At 41.7% G+C, this 17,398-nt stretch overlaps 1 protein-coding gene across 1 annotated transcript in view; it reads right to left on the reverse strand.

Annotated features, from left to right (window-relative positions):
- Window positions 1–17,398, reverse strand: part of col4a1 (collagen, type IV, alpha 1) — a 50,795-nt gene that overhangs the window by 19,445 nt on the left and 13,952 nt on the right. Inside the window, exons 2-18 of the mRNA XM_082507264.1 lie at window positions 8,802–8,855; window positions 5,367–5,456; window positions 4,900–4,944; window positions 4,706–4,750; window positions 4,552–4,614; window positions 4,396–4,449; window positions 3,948–3,974; window positions 3,750–3,824; window positions 3,571–3,633; window positions 3,333–3,368; window positions 3,191–3,229; window positions 2,165–2,254; window positions 1,995–2,030; window positions 1,831–1,890; window positions 1,681–1,716; window positions 1,544–1,588; window positions 1,422–1,454 (exon numbers count right to left, since the gene is read on the reverse strand). Coding sequence (XP_082363390.1) covers window positions 1,422–1,454; window positions 1,544–1,588; window positions 1,681–1,716; window positions 1,831–1,890; window positions 1,995–2,030; window positions 2,165–2,254; window positions 3,191–3,229; window positions 3,333–3,368; window positions 3,571–3,633; window positions 3,750–3,824; window positions 3,948–3,974; window positions 4,396–4,449; window positions 4,552–4,614; window positions 4,706–4,750; window positions 4,900–4,944; window positions 5,367–5,456; window positions 8,802–8,855 — 891 coding nt within the window. The remainder of the gene's footprint in view (window positions 1–1,421; window positions 1,455–1,543; window positions 1,589–1,680; window positions 1,717–1,830; window positions 1,891–1,994; window positions 2,031–2,164; window positions 2,255–3,190; window positions 3,230–3,332; window positions 3,369–3,570; window positions 3,634–3,749; window positions 3,825–3,947; window positions 3,975–4,395; window positions 4,450–4,551; window positions 4,615–4,705; window positions 4,751–4,899; window positions 4,945–5,366; window positions 5,457–8,801; window positions 8,856–17,398) is intronic.

Genomic DNA, 17,398 nt, shown 5'->3' on the forward strand with positions numbered 1-17,398 from the left:
AATGCTATGAATCTACCTCCAGAGACTACACAAGGATGGCAGATTATTTCTAGAAGAGCCGAGCTCTGCTGCCAAACAGACAAGATATTACACATAAAATTAACACTAGTTGATGTGAGACATAACATGACCATAACAGTGTTGTTCTGAGGGGTACGAGCTATAAGGTACAACTGCAATTTATCATATTCACTGCCTTCACTCACTTGAACTTGAGTGACATCACATTTTTAATCCATAGACTTTAATGTGATATCAGTCCACCTTTTGCAGCTTCTGGGAAGACTTTCCAAAAAGGTTTAAGAGTGTTTATGGGAGTTTTTGACTATTCTTCCAAAAGTGCATTTGTGAGCTCAGACAGTGATGTTGAACAAGAAGGCCTGGCTCACTGTCTCTGCTCTAATTCATTCCAAAGGTGTTCTTTTGGGTTGAGGTCAGGACTCTGTGCAGGCCAGTCAAGTTCTCACACACCAGATTCACTCATCTATGTCTAAATGGGCCTTGCTTTGTGCACTGGTGCACAGTCATGTTGGAACAAGAACAAGCCATCCCCAAACTGTTCCCACAAAGCTGGGAGTGTGAAATTATCCAAAATGTCTTGGTGTGCTGAAGCATTAAGAATTCCTTTCACTGGAACTAAGAGGCCAAGCCCCACTCCTGAAAAACAACCCCACACCATAATCCCCCCTCCAGCAAACTTTACACCTGGCACACTGCAGTCCGTGGGATTGCTATCTGTAGGAGTGTGATTCATTACTCCAGAGAACTTGTTACGTTGAGTTGCTGTCATTCCCAGGTGTTTCCTCTTTGTTATAATACCAATAACAGTTGACTGTTTAATACGTATTAGTGAGGAAAATGTCATGACTGGATTTGTTGCATAGATGGCGTCCTATCACGGTGTCATGCTGGAATTCACTGAGCTCCTGAGCGCGACCGATTCTCTGGCACATTTTTGTAGAAGCAGTCTGGATGCCTAGGTGCTTGATTTTATATGCCTGTGGCCATGGAAGTGAGTGGAATACCTGTTTTCAATGATTTGGATGGGCCAGTGAAAACTTTTGCAACAGACTATATGTAGCCTTAAAAGCAGCTTGAAGCGTGGGTTTTCCAGTGGCCCTTAAAACCGGTGAATTGGACATTCTTCGATAGCACTTTTCTACACAACATGTCTCATTTCTCACCTAAGCACATTTTTCTGCATCTAAGTACTTTCTATCTACCATTCACACTCTGATGTGTCCTGCCCAAGGATACATTAACATGGAGACTGGAGCAGCCAGGGATCAAACTACCAACCTTCCAATTTGTAGATGACCTGCTCTACTTCCTCAACCACAACCACCCAAAACAAGAAAGGACTGTTCCATTTCAATAATCTTACTTAAAGAGTAAAAATGGGAAAGAGAAGAATCACATACCTCACCAGGTGGTCCCCTTTCTCCTTTTTCGCCCTAAAATGAACCAAAACAGTCATAATCCCTTCATTCATAATTCCAGACTAAAGCACTGACTATAATATCCAATTAGCTGGAATACTTACCTGTAAACCAGGGTATCCTGGGCCTCCAGGAAAGCCTCTTTCTCCCTGTATGAGAATATCTTGTACTTTAGGAATTATATGTTATGTAATAAAAGATAACAGCATTTAGAGTGCTTATTGCTGTAAATTATTGTTACCTGTAGCCCATTGTCTCCATCCTTGCCAGGTTTACCCTTAATTACAGAAACAAATATTTTATTGTTTCTTTTTTTAGGACAAAAAAGTTTAGGTATCACACAATTACACCATCCAACAGTAACGACACACACAGACAAATTTCCACTTACCGGTGGTCCATCTGGGCCGATATCGCCTTTGACTCCGTGCTGATATGGGATGCAGAAGCCCTGAAAGGGAGTCAAGTGTGTCAAAAGCAATGTAATAGATATCAAATAGCTTGCATATATAATAGCAAGTTTTACACTTTAGTCTTTGAAGTAAAAATACTAACCTTGTCGCCTTTCTCTCCTGCTTCTCCTTTGAACCCCTTCAAGAATTAAAACAGAGCAATATTCAGAATAGACAAAACAGAATCTATGTCATCTTTGTTTTTTCATTTCAAGCAATGATTTGTTTAATCACAGACAAGAACAGAGCGATATCTGTGGCGTGGCTGAGTACCTGTGGGCCACGAACAACCGTTTGTGATCCTTTCTGTTCGAATGATGTTGGTCCAGGAGGGCCAGGTGGGCCTTGAAGTCCTTTGTCCCCCTGCAGGGGAGATAAAAATAAGGGCCACAGTCAAATAGTTAAGAATATAAATGTCAAACATCAAAACAAATTAAAACTTGTAATTTCAGTTAGTAATTGACTATGGAGGAGCTGCTCAGCCACTGAAAAGCCATGAAGCCCCGGGCACAAAGGTTTTTGTTTTTTTTTTTTGCTAATGTGTCTGTTCAGTTCAGGTATATTCATATAGTGCCATCTCACAACAGCTGTCACCTCAAGCACTCAGGGAGCTGCAGCATTTTGGATTAACTGCTGGACTTCTAGAGATCTTTTAGGACAACCTGCTAATAATGAATTATAATAGTCCAGCCTTGAAGTAATAAATGCATGAACTAGTTGTTCAGCATCACTGTCAGACAGGATGCTTCTCATTTTAAAGATACTGTGCAGATGTGGTACTGGAGGTTTTTGAAGCATTTGCAGTGCAGTTATTGGACACTTAATGTGACTCACTGTGTAGTGTAGTCTACCAAGTCTAAGAGTACCTATGAAGCCGAAATTCAAGTTTTTCTTGCTAACATTGGGTGTATTTTATGCTCTCGTCTAAATGCGCCATTTCTGACTCCATATGTAGTATACAGTTATAACACAGAAAGAAACATCTGTAACAGGATGTGACTGGGGCAACAAGAACCCTACAAAAATAAGGTTAATAAAAAGACATGCTAAATGGTACAGCAATAACTTCAGCGTGCTATGTAACAGTTTATCATTAACAACAGTTGTAATGAGATATTTGTTATATCTTGTATATTTGCTAATGCTGACCCGAGTTTGCCTCTTAATTTAGTGCAGCAAGCACGAGAAAATTGCATGAAAAAGCCAAACAGAATGCTTTCTGCTGAAGGTCAAATTCCTCTATGCTATTTTGACATTTAACACTTTTTGCTTCTTATTTATTTGAAACATAAATCTTACCTTTTCTCCTTTCTCACCCTCAAAGGCCAGCTTATCTCCCTATAAGGAGATCAAACAGTTACACTCTCATGCAGTTTCTCAAGTCAGAAACCTTGATTGTACAGTTTATCAGTCTTGACAGTGTACTGATCAGTAATCTCACCATCGGTCCAGGAGGGCCGGGAGGGCCAGGATCACCCTGTAAAACAGTTATTAAGTTAGTCAAAGAAAAATTGTAATAACACATTCAGTAATTGCATTTAATTGAAAATCTAGAAGGACTGTTTTCTTAAAGGTGCTTTTTGTATAATTAGGAACACAGATGTGCTTCTAATATTTCTTAGAAAGTTAAGTCTTTGAATGGCTTTTTTAAGATGGGCATCACTGCACAGGTTGCTTACTCTGGGTCCTTCATAGCCAGGAGGTCCTGTAGGCCCAATAGGTCCGGGGTTGCCAGTTTGTCCCTGGGAATGAATATTGTGGGAAGAACATTCATTGTATTACTTCAGGCTGTTACTACTTTTATTCAGCGTATATGAACACATGACTGTATGTTCACAAACACATGTGCACTACGCACAGGTCGGCCAGGTGTGCCGGGATATCCTTTCTCTCCTTTCATGGGAACAATTCCCATCAAACCACCAGGGTCACCCTGCAGGAGACAAAAGAATTTTATATAGTTGAAAGAATATGTCTTATTGAAAAACTGGATAAACTTTTTGTGTTTGACACATTTACTCATAAGCAAAAACATGAAAAATAAATTTTAGCTCACCTTCATTCCAGGAAGTCCCGGTATTCCCTGAGAAAAGAATGAAAAAGAAATAAATCATCTAGTAATTGTATTTTCTCACAGGGATACTATTTGCATTGAGAAACATTACTTTGTTGATTTTTTGTCATTTTTATTTTTATTTAATTTTTTGCTGCCTTGTAGATTATTTGTAACTCGAAACTAATGCTTAGATTGTTTCTATCGTATTCCAGTTAAAGTCACGGGGGCAGGATTCTGAGCCCAAACGGCCACTTCTTCCAGCTCATCCAAGTCATTCCCAAGCCAGTCAAGATATATAACATCTCCTGGGTCTGCCCTGGAATACTTCAACTCGTGAATATCCAAGAACCACCTCAACTGGCTTTATTTTTCAATCAAAATAAATCTGTTTTTTCCTAGAAAAATGTCTAGTTTTCACTATCTATGGAGGCCGATCGTCAGTGCTTACAGGTATCCCTTGAGGACCAGGAAAACCTGAAGTTCCATCTCTTCCTCTTTCTCCCTGAAACAGAAACACAGCAAAGCCAGAAAGCACAAGTAGGGTGAAAATAATGTGACAAATACACAAGTGTGTGAAAAGTATTTAAGTATATAAATGGCATACTTTTGTCCCATTGCATCCTGGGATACCTGGCGCACCGGGTGGACCATCGTGTCCATTGATGCCCTATGAATGGAGGGGTAGAAACAGACAGTTTAAGAGAGTTTGTTTGGCAGCATTCAGAGTGTGAAACAGGAAGCAGATCTAAGCAACTTACTGGAAGTCCTGGGTTGCCTGGGAAACCTGGCAGACCAGTAGGTCCCTGCAAAGTCACAAACATGAGATAGGTTTACCCTCTAGTGACAAGACAACAACTGCAACACGTTCTAAATGTTGGGATGACAACTTTAGAGTGTGCAACTTATACTTGACACCGTATACTTTATACAGTTTTAACGGTTAGTTACTCACTCTGACTCCTTTCAATCCAGGAGCCCCGAACTCACCAACATCTCCCTAAGAGACAAAAAAAATCCCAAAAAACATCACAGTTAAATTAATTATATAAAAATCTGACTTAAAACCCTTTATGGAATACAAATCTAGTGTTTTTTCTTTCAACTAGGTGATTTATTAGTTAAGCCAAGCCACATTAGGGTTACTTAAGGCTAATAAAGGCATTTACATCAGGTACTAAGCAATCAGCTTATATTATGACAGATAACAATAATTGGTTGGCATATTTAGGATTTTAAGCTTTTCTTTCCCTACATGATTCTGGACTTCATATATTAAGATTTTAACAACACATTTTAAAGATCTTAACTTTTCTCATGCAAAATATAAACATTTTCACATTTCATTTAAAACAGCAGCTTAAAACTGGTCATACAAACCAGATGAAGCCTTGAAGTATCTCAGTAAATGTTTGTACTAACCTTGGGGCCCATTGGCCCTGGAGGCCCTTCAGGTCCCTGAGTCCCTGGGAATCCCATATTACCTTGAGAACCAGGATACCCAAGCTCACCCTGTCATGCACACAGTTATAGTAAAAGTTTAACACAAGTGCAAAACAATAAACCTACACATTAACTTTGAATTATTTTCATGCTCAAACTGTTTCAACAATAGATTCCAAGACATTTTGAAAATTGCATGATTTATCATCATCATCATCATCATCATCATCATCATCGTTTATTTGTATAGTACTTTAAGAACACACCAGGCAGACCAAAGTGCTGAACAACACAGATCAAAACAACAACCAAATTAAAAATACCATAAAATCATTACATACAATAAAATAAATAAGAAGGTGCCAGTTTCCTACAGAGTTAAAAGCCAGGGAATAAAAATAGGTTTTCAATCTGGACTTAAAGACCTGCACTGATGACGCTTGTCTAATTTGGAGGGGAAGGTTATTCCAGAGCATCGGAGCCGCAATTGAAAAGGCACGGTCTCCTCTGCATTTCAGCCGCGACTTAGGGACCGACAGCAGTAGCTGCTCAGCTGAACGGAGCGAGCGAGGAGGAACATGTGGCTTCAGCAAACCAGATAAATAGACAGGAGCCAGACCATTTAAAGATTTAAAAACCAATAAAAGGACTTTAAAACGAACCCTAAATTCAATGGGAAGCCAATTATTTGATTTACCAAATAATAAATACTATAGTCAGTTCAAAGTTAAGTAAAACACACATAAATAAACTCCCTTAAATCCTCACTGAAGATGAAATCAACTAACATAGTTAGTGAGAGGGAGCCAGAGGAAGTACTGGGTTCAAATTCAGCCTGAGGCCTTTCTGTGTGAAGTTTGTATGTTCTCTGGGTACCCTGGCTTCCTCTCACAGTCCAAAGACATGCAGTGGGATAGAATAATGAGCGATTCTAACCTGACTGTAAGTATGAATATGAGCATGAAAGGCTGTCTGTCTCTACGAGGGAGTTATTACATTGTCGTTACATTACAGACAGAAAGTTAAGAGTAGTTGGATACACAGTATTCAGTGTATGGATACACGGTTGTAGTAAAACTATTTTTACGTGTATGATATTTTGAAAAGAAACACAGCCAAAGTAATCAAATTCAAGCGCTTGTGTATATTTAAACCAGTTATTTCAAATGGGAGAGCTTATTTAATGTTATTTAAATAGTAAGAAAGTATATTTTTATTAATATATTTTGCTTTTATATTTAGTAGTTTTATAAGCAGGTTTCAACATGTTCTCTTTGGCAGTGCTTAAATGGACACAGAAATATTACACTATCTGCCACTAGATGGCAGCATTGTTTCATCAGGAAGAGAGAGCCTTCACAGTGGAGAGAGGAGTGAGCAGTGTAGAACAAATAAAAAGGGCACAACCCTCAAACTGTTGTTTTAGCTTTGATTTTCATTCTCTGACCACAGTGAGGAGAAACGCTGCATGCTAAACAATAAGGGTTACCACAGCAACTCCTGTCCCTCATCAGGAAATGATATCAGTGGAAATAAGGCACGCATGAGACTTTGGGAAGACTGTTTGAGGCCTTTCAGCAACTTTCAAACCACAGAGGTGCTTTGAGTCAACAGTGATTGGCCAGACTCCACAGAACACAACAATCAGTACATCTGCTGCCGTCGAGCCAGCTGAATGTTTGGCTACTGTTGATGTTAGCGTGAGCCTTAAAAGGCCAGACTGTTGCGCTAAGAGGATTGATAACATTGCAGTCCTCTGATAAAACCGAGCCAACAGTTTACATGTACGCTCACGCAGCACAAGCTGCACTAAAAAGAAAACAAAGTCTAGGCTGCCTGTAGATATTATTTTATTTGTTTTTAAATGCTTTAAGGTGCTGAACTGGATCACATAGTTCAATTGAATAAGAGTCCAAAAGATATTTTTATCCTCTTTTCCTTTCTTCTGGAGAAAGAGGGTGTGTGTCGGGATTAACGTTAGCATGCAAGTAAGGTATCTATTTATAGATCACAGACACAAATAATGTTAAATTTGGATATTTGGATTTGGCTCCAAGTGAAATACCTGCTAGTAGGCTGACTTTGTTGATTACTTTGGTCATTCACATTGGCAACAGTGCTCTGTGTAGAGTTTGCATGTGCTCCCTGTGCCTGTATGCGGGTTTTTTTTCCAGAGGCTTCATCCCACAATCCAAAAACGTGCATGTTACGTTGCTCGCTGATTGATTGGTGGTCTAAACATTAGTTTAAATGGTTTTGTGTCTCTACGTAATAGCCCTGTGATGGCCAGCCAGTTTGTCCAGGGTGTATTCTGCCTTTCACCCTCCATCAGCAGGGATAAGCACCAGCGCCCCTGCAACCCTGATTTGATTAAGCTGATTCTTGAGTCAATGGAGGGGAATTTTAAGGTCAGTTTGCTATTTATATTTGAGACTTTCCTTACTAGTTAATTAAGGTGAGAGAAAATTAAGTCTAAGAAAATCTTTATTGAGAGGAAAAACTACACTCACTGGCCACTTTATCAGTTACACCTTGCTTGTACTGGGTTAGACCATTATATGCCTTTAGAGGTGCTTTAATTCTTCATGGCATGCATTTAACAAGGTGCAGGAAACATTCCTCAGAGATTTTGGTCCATATTGACATGACAACATTACACAGTTGCTGCAGATGTGATTGTGAATCTCGCATTGCACCACATCCCAAAGGTGCAATATCAGATTTAGACCTGGTTACTGTGGAGGCAATTTGAGCGTCATGAACTCATTTTCATGTTCAAGAAACCAGTTGAAGATGGATGAACATGGTCAAGAGCTCGGTTTGAACTTCAGCGGCTCATCTTGACCATGTCTGCGTGCCCAAATGGACTGAGTTACTGCTGTTATTTCCATTAATGAGCAGGTGAACATGCGTACCTAACAAAGTGGCTGGTCAGTGCATGTAATTACTAAAAAAATAACCCTGCCCAACACAGCTAATACAACTTTTTCATGTTTCCAGTCCATGATTAACACTAATACCAGAGCACTGACAGCTTTAAGGCTCACAGCCAGTTTATGGTTGGTGTCCCCACCACTTGTGTTTCTGCAACTCAAGGCTCTCATCCGTCTGATGGGAATAAGACCTTCAGGCCAGCTGTGTGTCTGGACATGCTCTAATTCAAACTGCTCTTGTTTCCCATCCTGGTCTTTGCTCCGTGACTGAACCTACTGCACTCCAGCTCCAGTTTGTCCCTCTGAGCTGACCCCATTGAAATGTAAAAGAGGCTTTTGTTTCTATTTGCTGTCAAATTACTGCATCTGTAAATGGAAACTGACATCCAAATGAATCACATCAAGTGAAAAGGAAAAGTGGGCAACGGTATCTAAATGTTTATAGACAGAGATAAATGAAAAATCCAATAACAAATCTTACCTTTGCTCCTTTCACACCGCTGCAGTCACATTTTCCACATGATGCACCACAGCCCTGAGGATGAGGAGAAACATAAAAACAAACGACCCGTAACTTAGAGGAAAAATCACTTAGAAATGCATGTTTGTGAAACTGGGTTTAGGTGGATCTTTTCTGGCCACTGGGGGCGGGAAACAAGAAATCTGGCCATTTTAAGATGTCTCAGCTGTGCTCTCCTTTTATTTAAAATATATAAACAGTCACATGTATTCACAAGCTAGTTCCTAGCTCCGCTGTTTGGTTTGTGCCGTAGATTTGATTATGCTGAAATCAACTGCCAGCTGTGTCTCCTAACAGTAAAGGCCTCAAAACCCACAATTTAGCTGAAAGATGCCAAAAGGACTCACAGAATTAAAGACTTGTGCAGATTTGACCATAAATTATCTGCAGTTTTTTAAAAAAAAAATGCGACTTCACTTTTAACTAGTGAAAGAAGTTGGTTGTAGCAGGTTTAAATGTACTGATGATACTCCTGCCATTGAAGGAAGGTCGGGTTTCTTTTAAGCCACATCAAGGATTCAACGAGTAGCTTTGTAGAACTATTTGCTGGCAGTGGGACATCAATGCAGCTGGCTTCGGCCCTCCATCCCCCATGCTTCCTCTTCTCGGGGGTCTCCAGAGGCCAGAGCCTGGGAACTGGCCTGCACTGCCTTGGCTCTGTCTTTCACTTCTCCTCTCTTCCTTCTTTTCCCATCTTCCAGCTGTTGCTAGACTCACGTGTAAGGCGCTCAGCCAAAAGTCTGTCAGGGCTTTGGACCAGCTCTGGAGACTTGGGCAGACACTCCACAGCTACTCTGCTTCCATGCATTTCTGTCTGTCTCTCGCAGTCACAACAAATAAATAGCTCTATTGCCATTTACAGTACAACTTTGTCAGCCCAACATTAAATACCTGAGTCATGTCTAATCCTCTATTTACTGATATCAAATTCAGCCATTTGTCTGAATCATTTCACTTTAAATCAATAAGTGGCTCAAAGAATGACAGGGAACAACAGCGACTGTTTTCAGCACTATAAGCCCACACCCTTCCACAGTGCACTTGTTCTCCTCTGCCTGCAGCGCATTACATGTGTGGCCTGCAGTTTCCCACTACTTTGCTGTAAAACAACTCCCCCTAAGCCCGTCTCACTTCACCACCTCTGTTTGCTGAAAAGTTTTCTGCAACACCGCAGGAGAACGTAACGAACACCTGCTTTAGATCAGATTAGTGTCATAAGACAAACATGGGAAAAGAATATTGACTCTTAGGGAGATGAACATGTGGGTTTTATTATGGCAAATGTGCTGGCTCGCACGAATAAGAGCTTCTAGTGTTTATATTAATATGATTTAATTTTTTATTTTTGGGGATTTCAACAAGGAAGTTGAGGCATGCTAATGGAGTGGCCGGATACACTTGCAAATTGTCAGCACTGCTGATCACAGCTGTTTGTGGGTATGTGTTGCCTCATTCACCTGCTTCTCTCAGTCTGTCTCAGAATTGCTCTTTGTCTGCTGTTTTTAAGACACAACTACTTTTGGAGTCATCACCAGGAAACCCAAGCTTCAAACCACAACACACAAACCAGTGACCAACACCGCCCTATGATATCCACCGCTGCATCTCCAAACACAGCACTGGGATATGCGGGTAGATAAAAGTGGTGAGTCTTTGCTTTCTCGGGCTTGTTTTCCTTCTACGCCCATTATGCATCATCATTAACCCAAACATCAGATGGGAATGATGGGAGAAAGACCCAACTGAAATCAGGAAAAAAAGAGTGCCTTTTAATGACCTAAACAGAGATAGCACACGTCTGATTTGTCTGGGCCTTAGAGGGAAGAGGGATCCTTCAAGGACCTTATCATAAATCCTCAGCTATACATCATAATGAGGGTTCTGGTTATCGAGCTGGACCACAAGGTAGAAATCAAAACACAGAACTTGCGCAAAAAATATGAGATGAAATAAACATACAAACTGCAGTGGAATAGTAACAATAATACTTAAAGAACTTTATTCTCTTATATATTTTTATTTACTTAATTCTCTTAATTGTAAATGGCCTGTATTTGTATAGCGCTTTACAGTCCCTAAGGACCCCAAAGCGCTTTACACACTCAGTCATCCACCCATTCACGCACACATTCACACACTGGTGATGGCAGGCTACATTGTAGCCACAGCCACCCTGGGGCGCACTGACAGAGGCAAGGCTGCCGGACACTGACGCCACCGGGCCCTCTGACCACCACCAGTAGGCAACGGGTGAAGTGTCTTGCCCAAGGACACTACGACCGAGACTGTCGGAGCCGGGGCTCGAACCGACAACCTTCCGATTACAAGATGAACTGACAACTCTTGAGCCACGATCGCCCCATTTTAATTGTATTCTTTTTTAAAGATGAAGCATCACTAACCAAAGGGGGACATCACAGTCACATCACAATATACATTCATCTTTCATATTCAGACATTATAGTGGTACCCAATCTCTGGTGGGGGTCATGGTATCTCCCCCCTGACCTGACATCCTGGCTACCTGTTGCCGTAGCATTTGTGTTGTACTTCATCCATCTCCAGCAGTTGCTTCTTCTGAGCTACTAATTGTTTTGCTGTCAATCTGGATGTTGGGTATCGAACATTCCAACAGTCCCACATCCTCTTCATGTAATCCTTTCCACTGGGGTTAGTTGCATAGTAGCATTCCAGCAGCAGCCTCTCATCCCTCACCCACTTATGCCTTCTTGTTGCAGTAGCCCGCTTCTCATCAGCGTGTCCTGGTTCCTCAACACCTTGGACCTTGTTAATCTGGGGAACATCTGAGCCGGTACGGCTTCAATTATCGCTCTCTCAGTCATACAGTGGGGCAAAAAAGTATTTAGTCAGCCACCGATTGTGCAAGTTCCCCCACCTAAAATGATGACACAGGTCAGTAATTTGCACCAGAGGTACACTTCAACTGTGAGAGACAGAATGTGAAAAAAAAATCCATGAATCCACATGGTAGGATTTGTAAAGAATTTATTCGTAAATCAGGGTGGAAAATAAGTATTTGGTCAATAACAAAAATACAACTCAATACTTTGTAACATAACCTTTGTTGGCAATAACAGAGGTCAAACGTTTACTATAGGTCTTTACCAGGTTTGCACACACAGTAGCTGGTATTTTGGCCCATTCCTCCATGCAGATCTTCTCGAGAGCAGTGATGTTTTGGGGCTGTCGCCGAGCAACACAGACTTTCAACTCCCGCCACAGATTTTCTATGGGGTTGAGGTCTGGAGACTGGCTAGGCCACTCCAGGACTTTCAAATGCTTCTTACGGAGCCACTCCTTTGTTGCCCGGGCGGTGTGTTTTGGATCATTGTCATGTTGGAAGACCCAGCCTCGTTTCATCTTCAAAGTTCTCACTGATGGAAGGAGGTTTTGGCTCAAAATCTCACGATACATGGCCCCATTCATTCTGTCCTTAACACGGATCAGTCGTCCTGTCCCCTTGGCAGAAAAACAGCCCCATAGCATGATGTTTCCACCCCCATGCTTCACAGTAGGTATGGTGTTCTTGGGATGCAACTCAGTATTCTTCTTCCTCCAAACACGACGAGTTGAGTTTATACCAAAAAGTTCTACTTTGGTTTCATCTGACCACATGACATTCTCCCAATCCTCTGCTGTATCATCCATGTGCTCTCTGGCAAACTTCAGACGGGCCTGGACATGCACTGGCTTCAGCAGCGGAACACGTCTGGCACTGCGGGATTTGATACCCTGCCGTTGTAGTGTGTTACTGATGGTGACCTTTGTTACTTTGGTCCCAGCTCTCTGCAGGTCATTCACCAGGTCCCCCCGTGTGGTTCTGGGATCTTTGCTCACCGTTCTCATGATCATTTTGACCCCACGGGATGAGATCTTGCGTGGAGCCCCAGATCGAGGGAGATTATCAGTGGTCTTGTATGTCTTCCATTTTCTGATGATTGCTCCCACAGTTGATTTTTTCACACCAAGCTGCTTGCCTATTGTAGATTCAATCTTCCCAGTCTGGTGCAGGTCTACAATACTTTTCCTGGTGTCCTTCGAAAGCTCTTTGGTCTTGGCCATGGCGGAGTTTGGAGTCTGACTGTTTGAGGCTGTGGACAGGTGTCTTTTATACAGATGATGAGTTCAAACAGGTGCCATTCATACAGGTAACGAGTGGGGGACAGAAAAGCTTCTTACAGAAGACGTTACAGGTCTGTGAGAGCCAGAGATCTTCCATGTTTGAGGTGACCAAATACTTGTTTTCCACCCTGATTTACAAATAAATTCTTTACAAATCCTACCATGTGGATTCATGGATTTTTTTTTCACATTCTGTCTCTCACAGTTGAAGTGTACCTCTGGTGCAAATTACTGACCTCTGTCATCATTTTAAGTGGGGGAACTTGCACAATCAGTGGCTGACTAAATACTTTTTTGCCCCACTGTATATATTTGTCGATATTTGTAATTTTGAGTGACCAAAAACTCACCAAATAAACACTGAAGATTGTGTTACTCTGCAGAGAGAGCACGATCTTTTGCAGAAGGTGAGTGAGGTGTTAATGTTCACTGTCAAAATGCAGCGTTGGACAAGAAACGTCTGAGATTCTTTGCAGCAGACAGCCTCACGTGTCTCTGGACTCGTGTTTATGTCGTTGCTAAGCCTGGATGCCAGGTGTGAATGTGTCCAGACTGTGAAAAATCAATATGATGTACCCTGGCAGATTGTGTATGTTTACTGGGCAAAGCACAAACTGGAGCCTTCTCATAACTCCATCAATATGACAAAATGTTTGTAATTGTTTACTGAAGTTGGAGCAAGCAAAGAAACACAGATTTTTAACATCTTTAAGAAGGATGGAGTGGATCCAAGTAAAAGATTTCTTCCGTGGTACACTTAGTCACGTTCACAAGCCTAGGTATCCACGGTGTTACGTGTCATAGGTTCGAGGGAACACATTGTGCCAACCCTCTTCCCAGAAGGCCTAACTTTTTGACAGCACTTGCTCGATATGTCTGACATCATTACATACGCAAGCGAGAGACACTGAGACAAACCTGTGAGAGAGGAAGTGATGAGTAATGTTTGCTTTAGAGATTAAAAGCCTCTGTGAGGATGTCGCTCCGGAGATCCTGACAATAACACAAACTCTCTCAATGTAAACCAGAGAGCAGCCAAAACAAGAACAGCAAATGTAGCAAAGCACAAATTGTTAAAAGATAGACTCCAAGCATCAGACTTTTACATTTCTTACCACCACCAGGTTCTTTTTCACCAGGGGCTTTCAGTATTTGCCTCTGTCTCCATTATCAGAATTTTTTTTTACATGTTGGCATAAAAGATTTGAACATCAGACCCGTAAGCTATCATTTGACACACTCCATTTCTTAGGTTCTCTTAGGCTTCTGATTTTATCTCACAAATGTCCTCAGGAGACAGCTTAAAGAGATTTTTTTTTTACATGTGCTGATTGCGTGATACAATCTGAAATTGCACATTCAAACAGCAAACTTTGATCTCTGGCTGTTATTTTATTTTGCTGCTAGTGTTTTGTGTAGATTTGTGCTGCACTGATGTTGAAATCTTTACTGAATCGCTCAGTAAAATAATCTGCCATCAGAGAAAAGAATTTCATAACTTTTCCACAACCAATCAGTGCAGCACGCTGTCTTAACCATGCTGCATTGAAATGCATTCCTGAACGCACATTTTTCATAAAACACTCCCATACAGACTCCATACAAACGTCTTCACTCAGCATTAAACAAAGGATAAACAATGAGGGAAAGAAGCTATAGTTTTAAGGTTTGGTTTGCACAGTTAGAGTCGTCCGGCTTTCCTCTGTGGCTTTGCGATTCAGAACCTCAGCTCCTCTTTCCAAAGTGGGCATATCCACATCCAGCTTCCAAACACAACAAGTGCACCTCATGTGTATAAGTTTTAACCAATGTTTGCACAAATCTTGTGAGCTGAACTTTTTTAGTGTTTTTGAAGGGAGCAGTACTGGCTATTACCTCATGAGGGCAGAAAAATTCCCATCGCTGCAGTGCTCCACACTGACTATACATTTACAACAGCTGTAACAGTTTCACTGCACGCCTCGCTCCATGTTAAGGGGAGCTGAAGATCACAGAAACATCTGGTCAGTGTCATCTGCAGATCTTCTTTTTAAAACGACGTGACATTCCCAGCACATTCCTTTCATAACATCCCACCCCCAGGATATTCTGGTGGGGGGTGAATGCTGCAGTGTGTAGGCAGTTTTGGTGCCCCCCTCCCACACACACACACACACACACACACACACTTTCTTTTTTTTTTAAAATAACGCAAACAATTAATCAGAATCAGAATCAGAATACTTTATTGATCCCTGGGGGAAATTATTTTTTGTTACAGTGCTCCATTTTAAACCAACATTAAGACAAGACAGACAATACGCTAACTAAGAATAGTACAATATATACATATATATACATACATACATACATACATAAGTCACTTATAAATAAATAGTTGGAAAAGAAACATGTGTAGCTGTAGCAGCAAACAGTGTGTTAAGTGGATGCGTTGTACAGGGAGATGGCCACAGGCAGGAATGATTTCCTGTGTCGTTCAGTGGTGCTTTTCGGTAATCTCAGTCTCTCACTGAACGAGCTCCTGTGACTGACCAACATGTCATGGAGTGGGTGGGAGGTGTTATCCAACATTGTCTTTATCTTGGACAGCATCCGCCTCTCCGACACCACCTTGAGGGAGTCCAGCTCCATCCCCACAACATTGCTGGCCTTACGGATCAGTTTATTAAGTCTGTTGGCATCTGCGACCCTCAGCCTGCTCCCCCAGCATGCAACAGCATAGAGGATCGCACTGGCCACCACAGACTCATAGAAAATCCTCAGCATTTTCTGGCAGATGTTGAAGGACCTCAGTCGCCTCAAAAAATAGAGACGACTCTGGCCCTTCCTGTAAAGTGCTGTGGTGTTTTTAGCCCAGTCCAGTTCTAACAAAGCCCCAACAGTAGGATAAACTTAATAGCTATCATACAGCATCAAAATACACAAACAGCTTACACACATCTGTCCTTTTGACCACGAGTTAAGGTTTTTAACCAAAGTCATGCACAAATGCCCTGGGAGCTCACATCAAGACATCAACTATGTGGTGAAAGTCTGCAGCTTGTTTTTTCGTTTGTTTTTTCGTTTTTTCAGAACAAAAAACACAAGAAAAACACAAGTTCAGCAGCGTGACAGGAGTTATTCCCCCTTGGTTATCTCCCCGGCTACGGGGGGAGCAGAGAGGAGCCTTCCTTCCACATTGATATGGATTTCACTGAGGGGCAAAGCTGATAACTTGGCAGGACAATTTGCTGTTCCTCACATAAACTTTATCCAATGTGGTTGTCGCACTATTCCTGTCATCAGTTGCACATATAGTCCTTCACTTGAGTCGCATTTGGCATGCTGTGATAAACAAAAACCCTAAAATCTCTGCGATCTAGGATGCCACTATCTCCCCTGAGTCAGTTGTTTTGCGGCTGGAAACGGAAACTGCTGCACTTCTCAGCTATTTCAACCTAAACACCAGATTCAGCATGTGAGGTGAGTCATGCTGTTGCATCACTTTGCTTTGTATTTATATTCTCAACTGTGTTTTGGGCGTTTTATTCAACTGTTTGGGTTTTGGCTCCGCTAATTACTCGTAATCGCATCCGAGATGATCTGGCTTTGTGTCACAACCGTAAATATTATGCAACATAGTGAAGATGTTAACATATCGAGCAACCTTCACATAAACAGCTGAGAATTTTCTTTCGTGAAGTAACTAAAATAAAGTTTTGCAAGATCCCCCCCCCCCTTCGGTGTGCTGAAGTGCGTCCACAGGCATTCCTCATTATGAGCCATCAAACAGGATCCTCCTCTGTTTCGGTCAATTTAGCAAAGTGGCATCAATGTTTAACCTGTGTAACCCAATAAAGAGATGCTCATGACACTAAACCACAGATCATTGCTTCCATACGGAGACAATTAGGATAGATTTACTCCATAAATGTTAGAAGGAGCCCACTTGGCAGCAGGGCTCGTTAGGCAGTGCTAAATGAGACAGTTATGGAGCACAGAGCGTTACAGTCAGCACAACACTCTGGGCACAGCTGATTTTGATGTCTAGATAACCGCACAAAATTAGCATCTCTGTGGTGCCAACTCGTCTTTCTCGTGGTTTTACTTAATTGTGTAGGTGCCCTTGTCCACAAAGGTGCTCGTCCTCTCAGCATTCCTCACGCTGAAAAATGAGGGAGAGAAATATAAAGCCAAAAAAAACCTGAAATATTAAAAGAGATGAGCGGAGGAGGATTGATAAGCTTTTTCAGCATGTGCTCGGTTTGAAGCGTGCTCCTCTAACATTCCTGGCCTTCTCTGGTACTGAGTCAAGGATGGGAGAATAGAAGTGGAGGAGGGGAAATTTCTATCTTACTGCCATACTTGGAAGACGAGGCTCCTGGTGCAACCCGCTCTGTAAACAAGCGTGTCTGTGTGAGAGACAGCAATACGTG

This window comes from Aulonocara stuartgranti, assembly GCF_965226115.1.
Source record: "Aulonocara stuartgranti genome assembly, chromosome: 16".
NCBI classification, from domain to species: Eukaryota; Metazoa; Chordata; class Actinopteri; order Cichliformes; family Cichlidae; genus Aulonocara; species Aulonocara stuartgranti.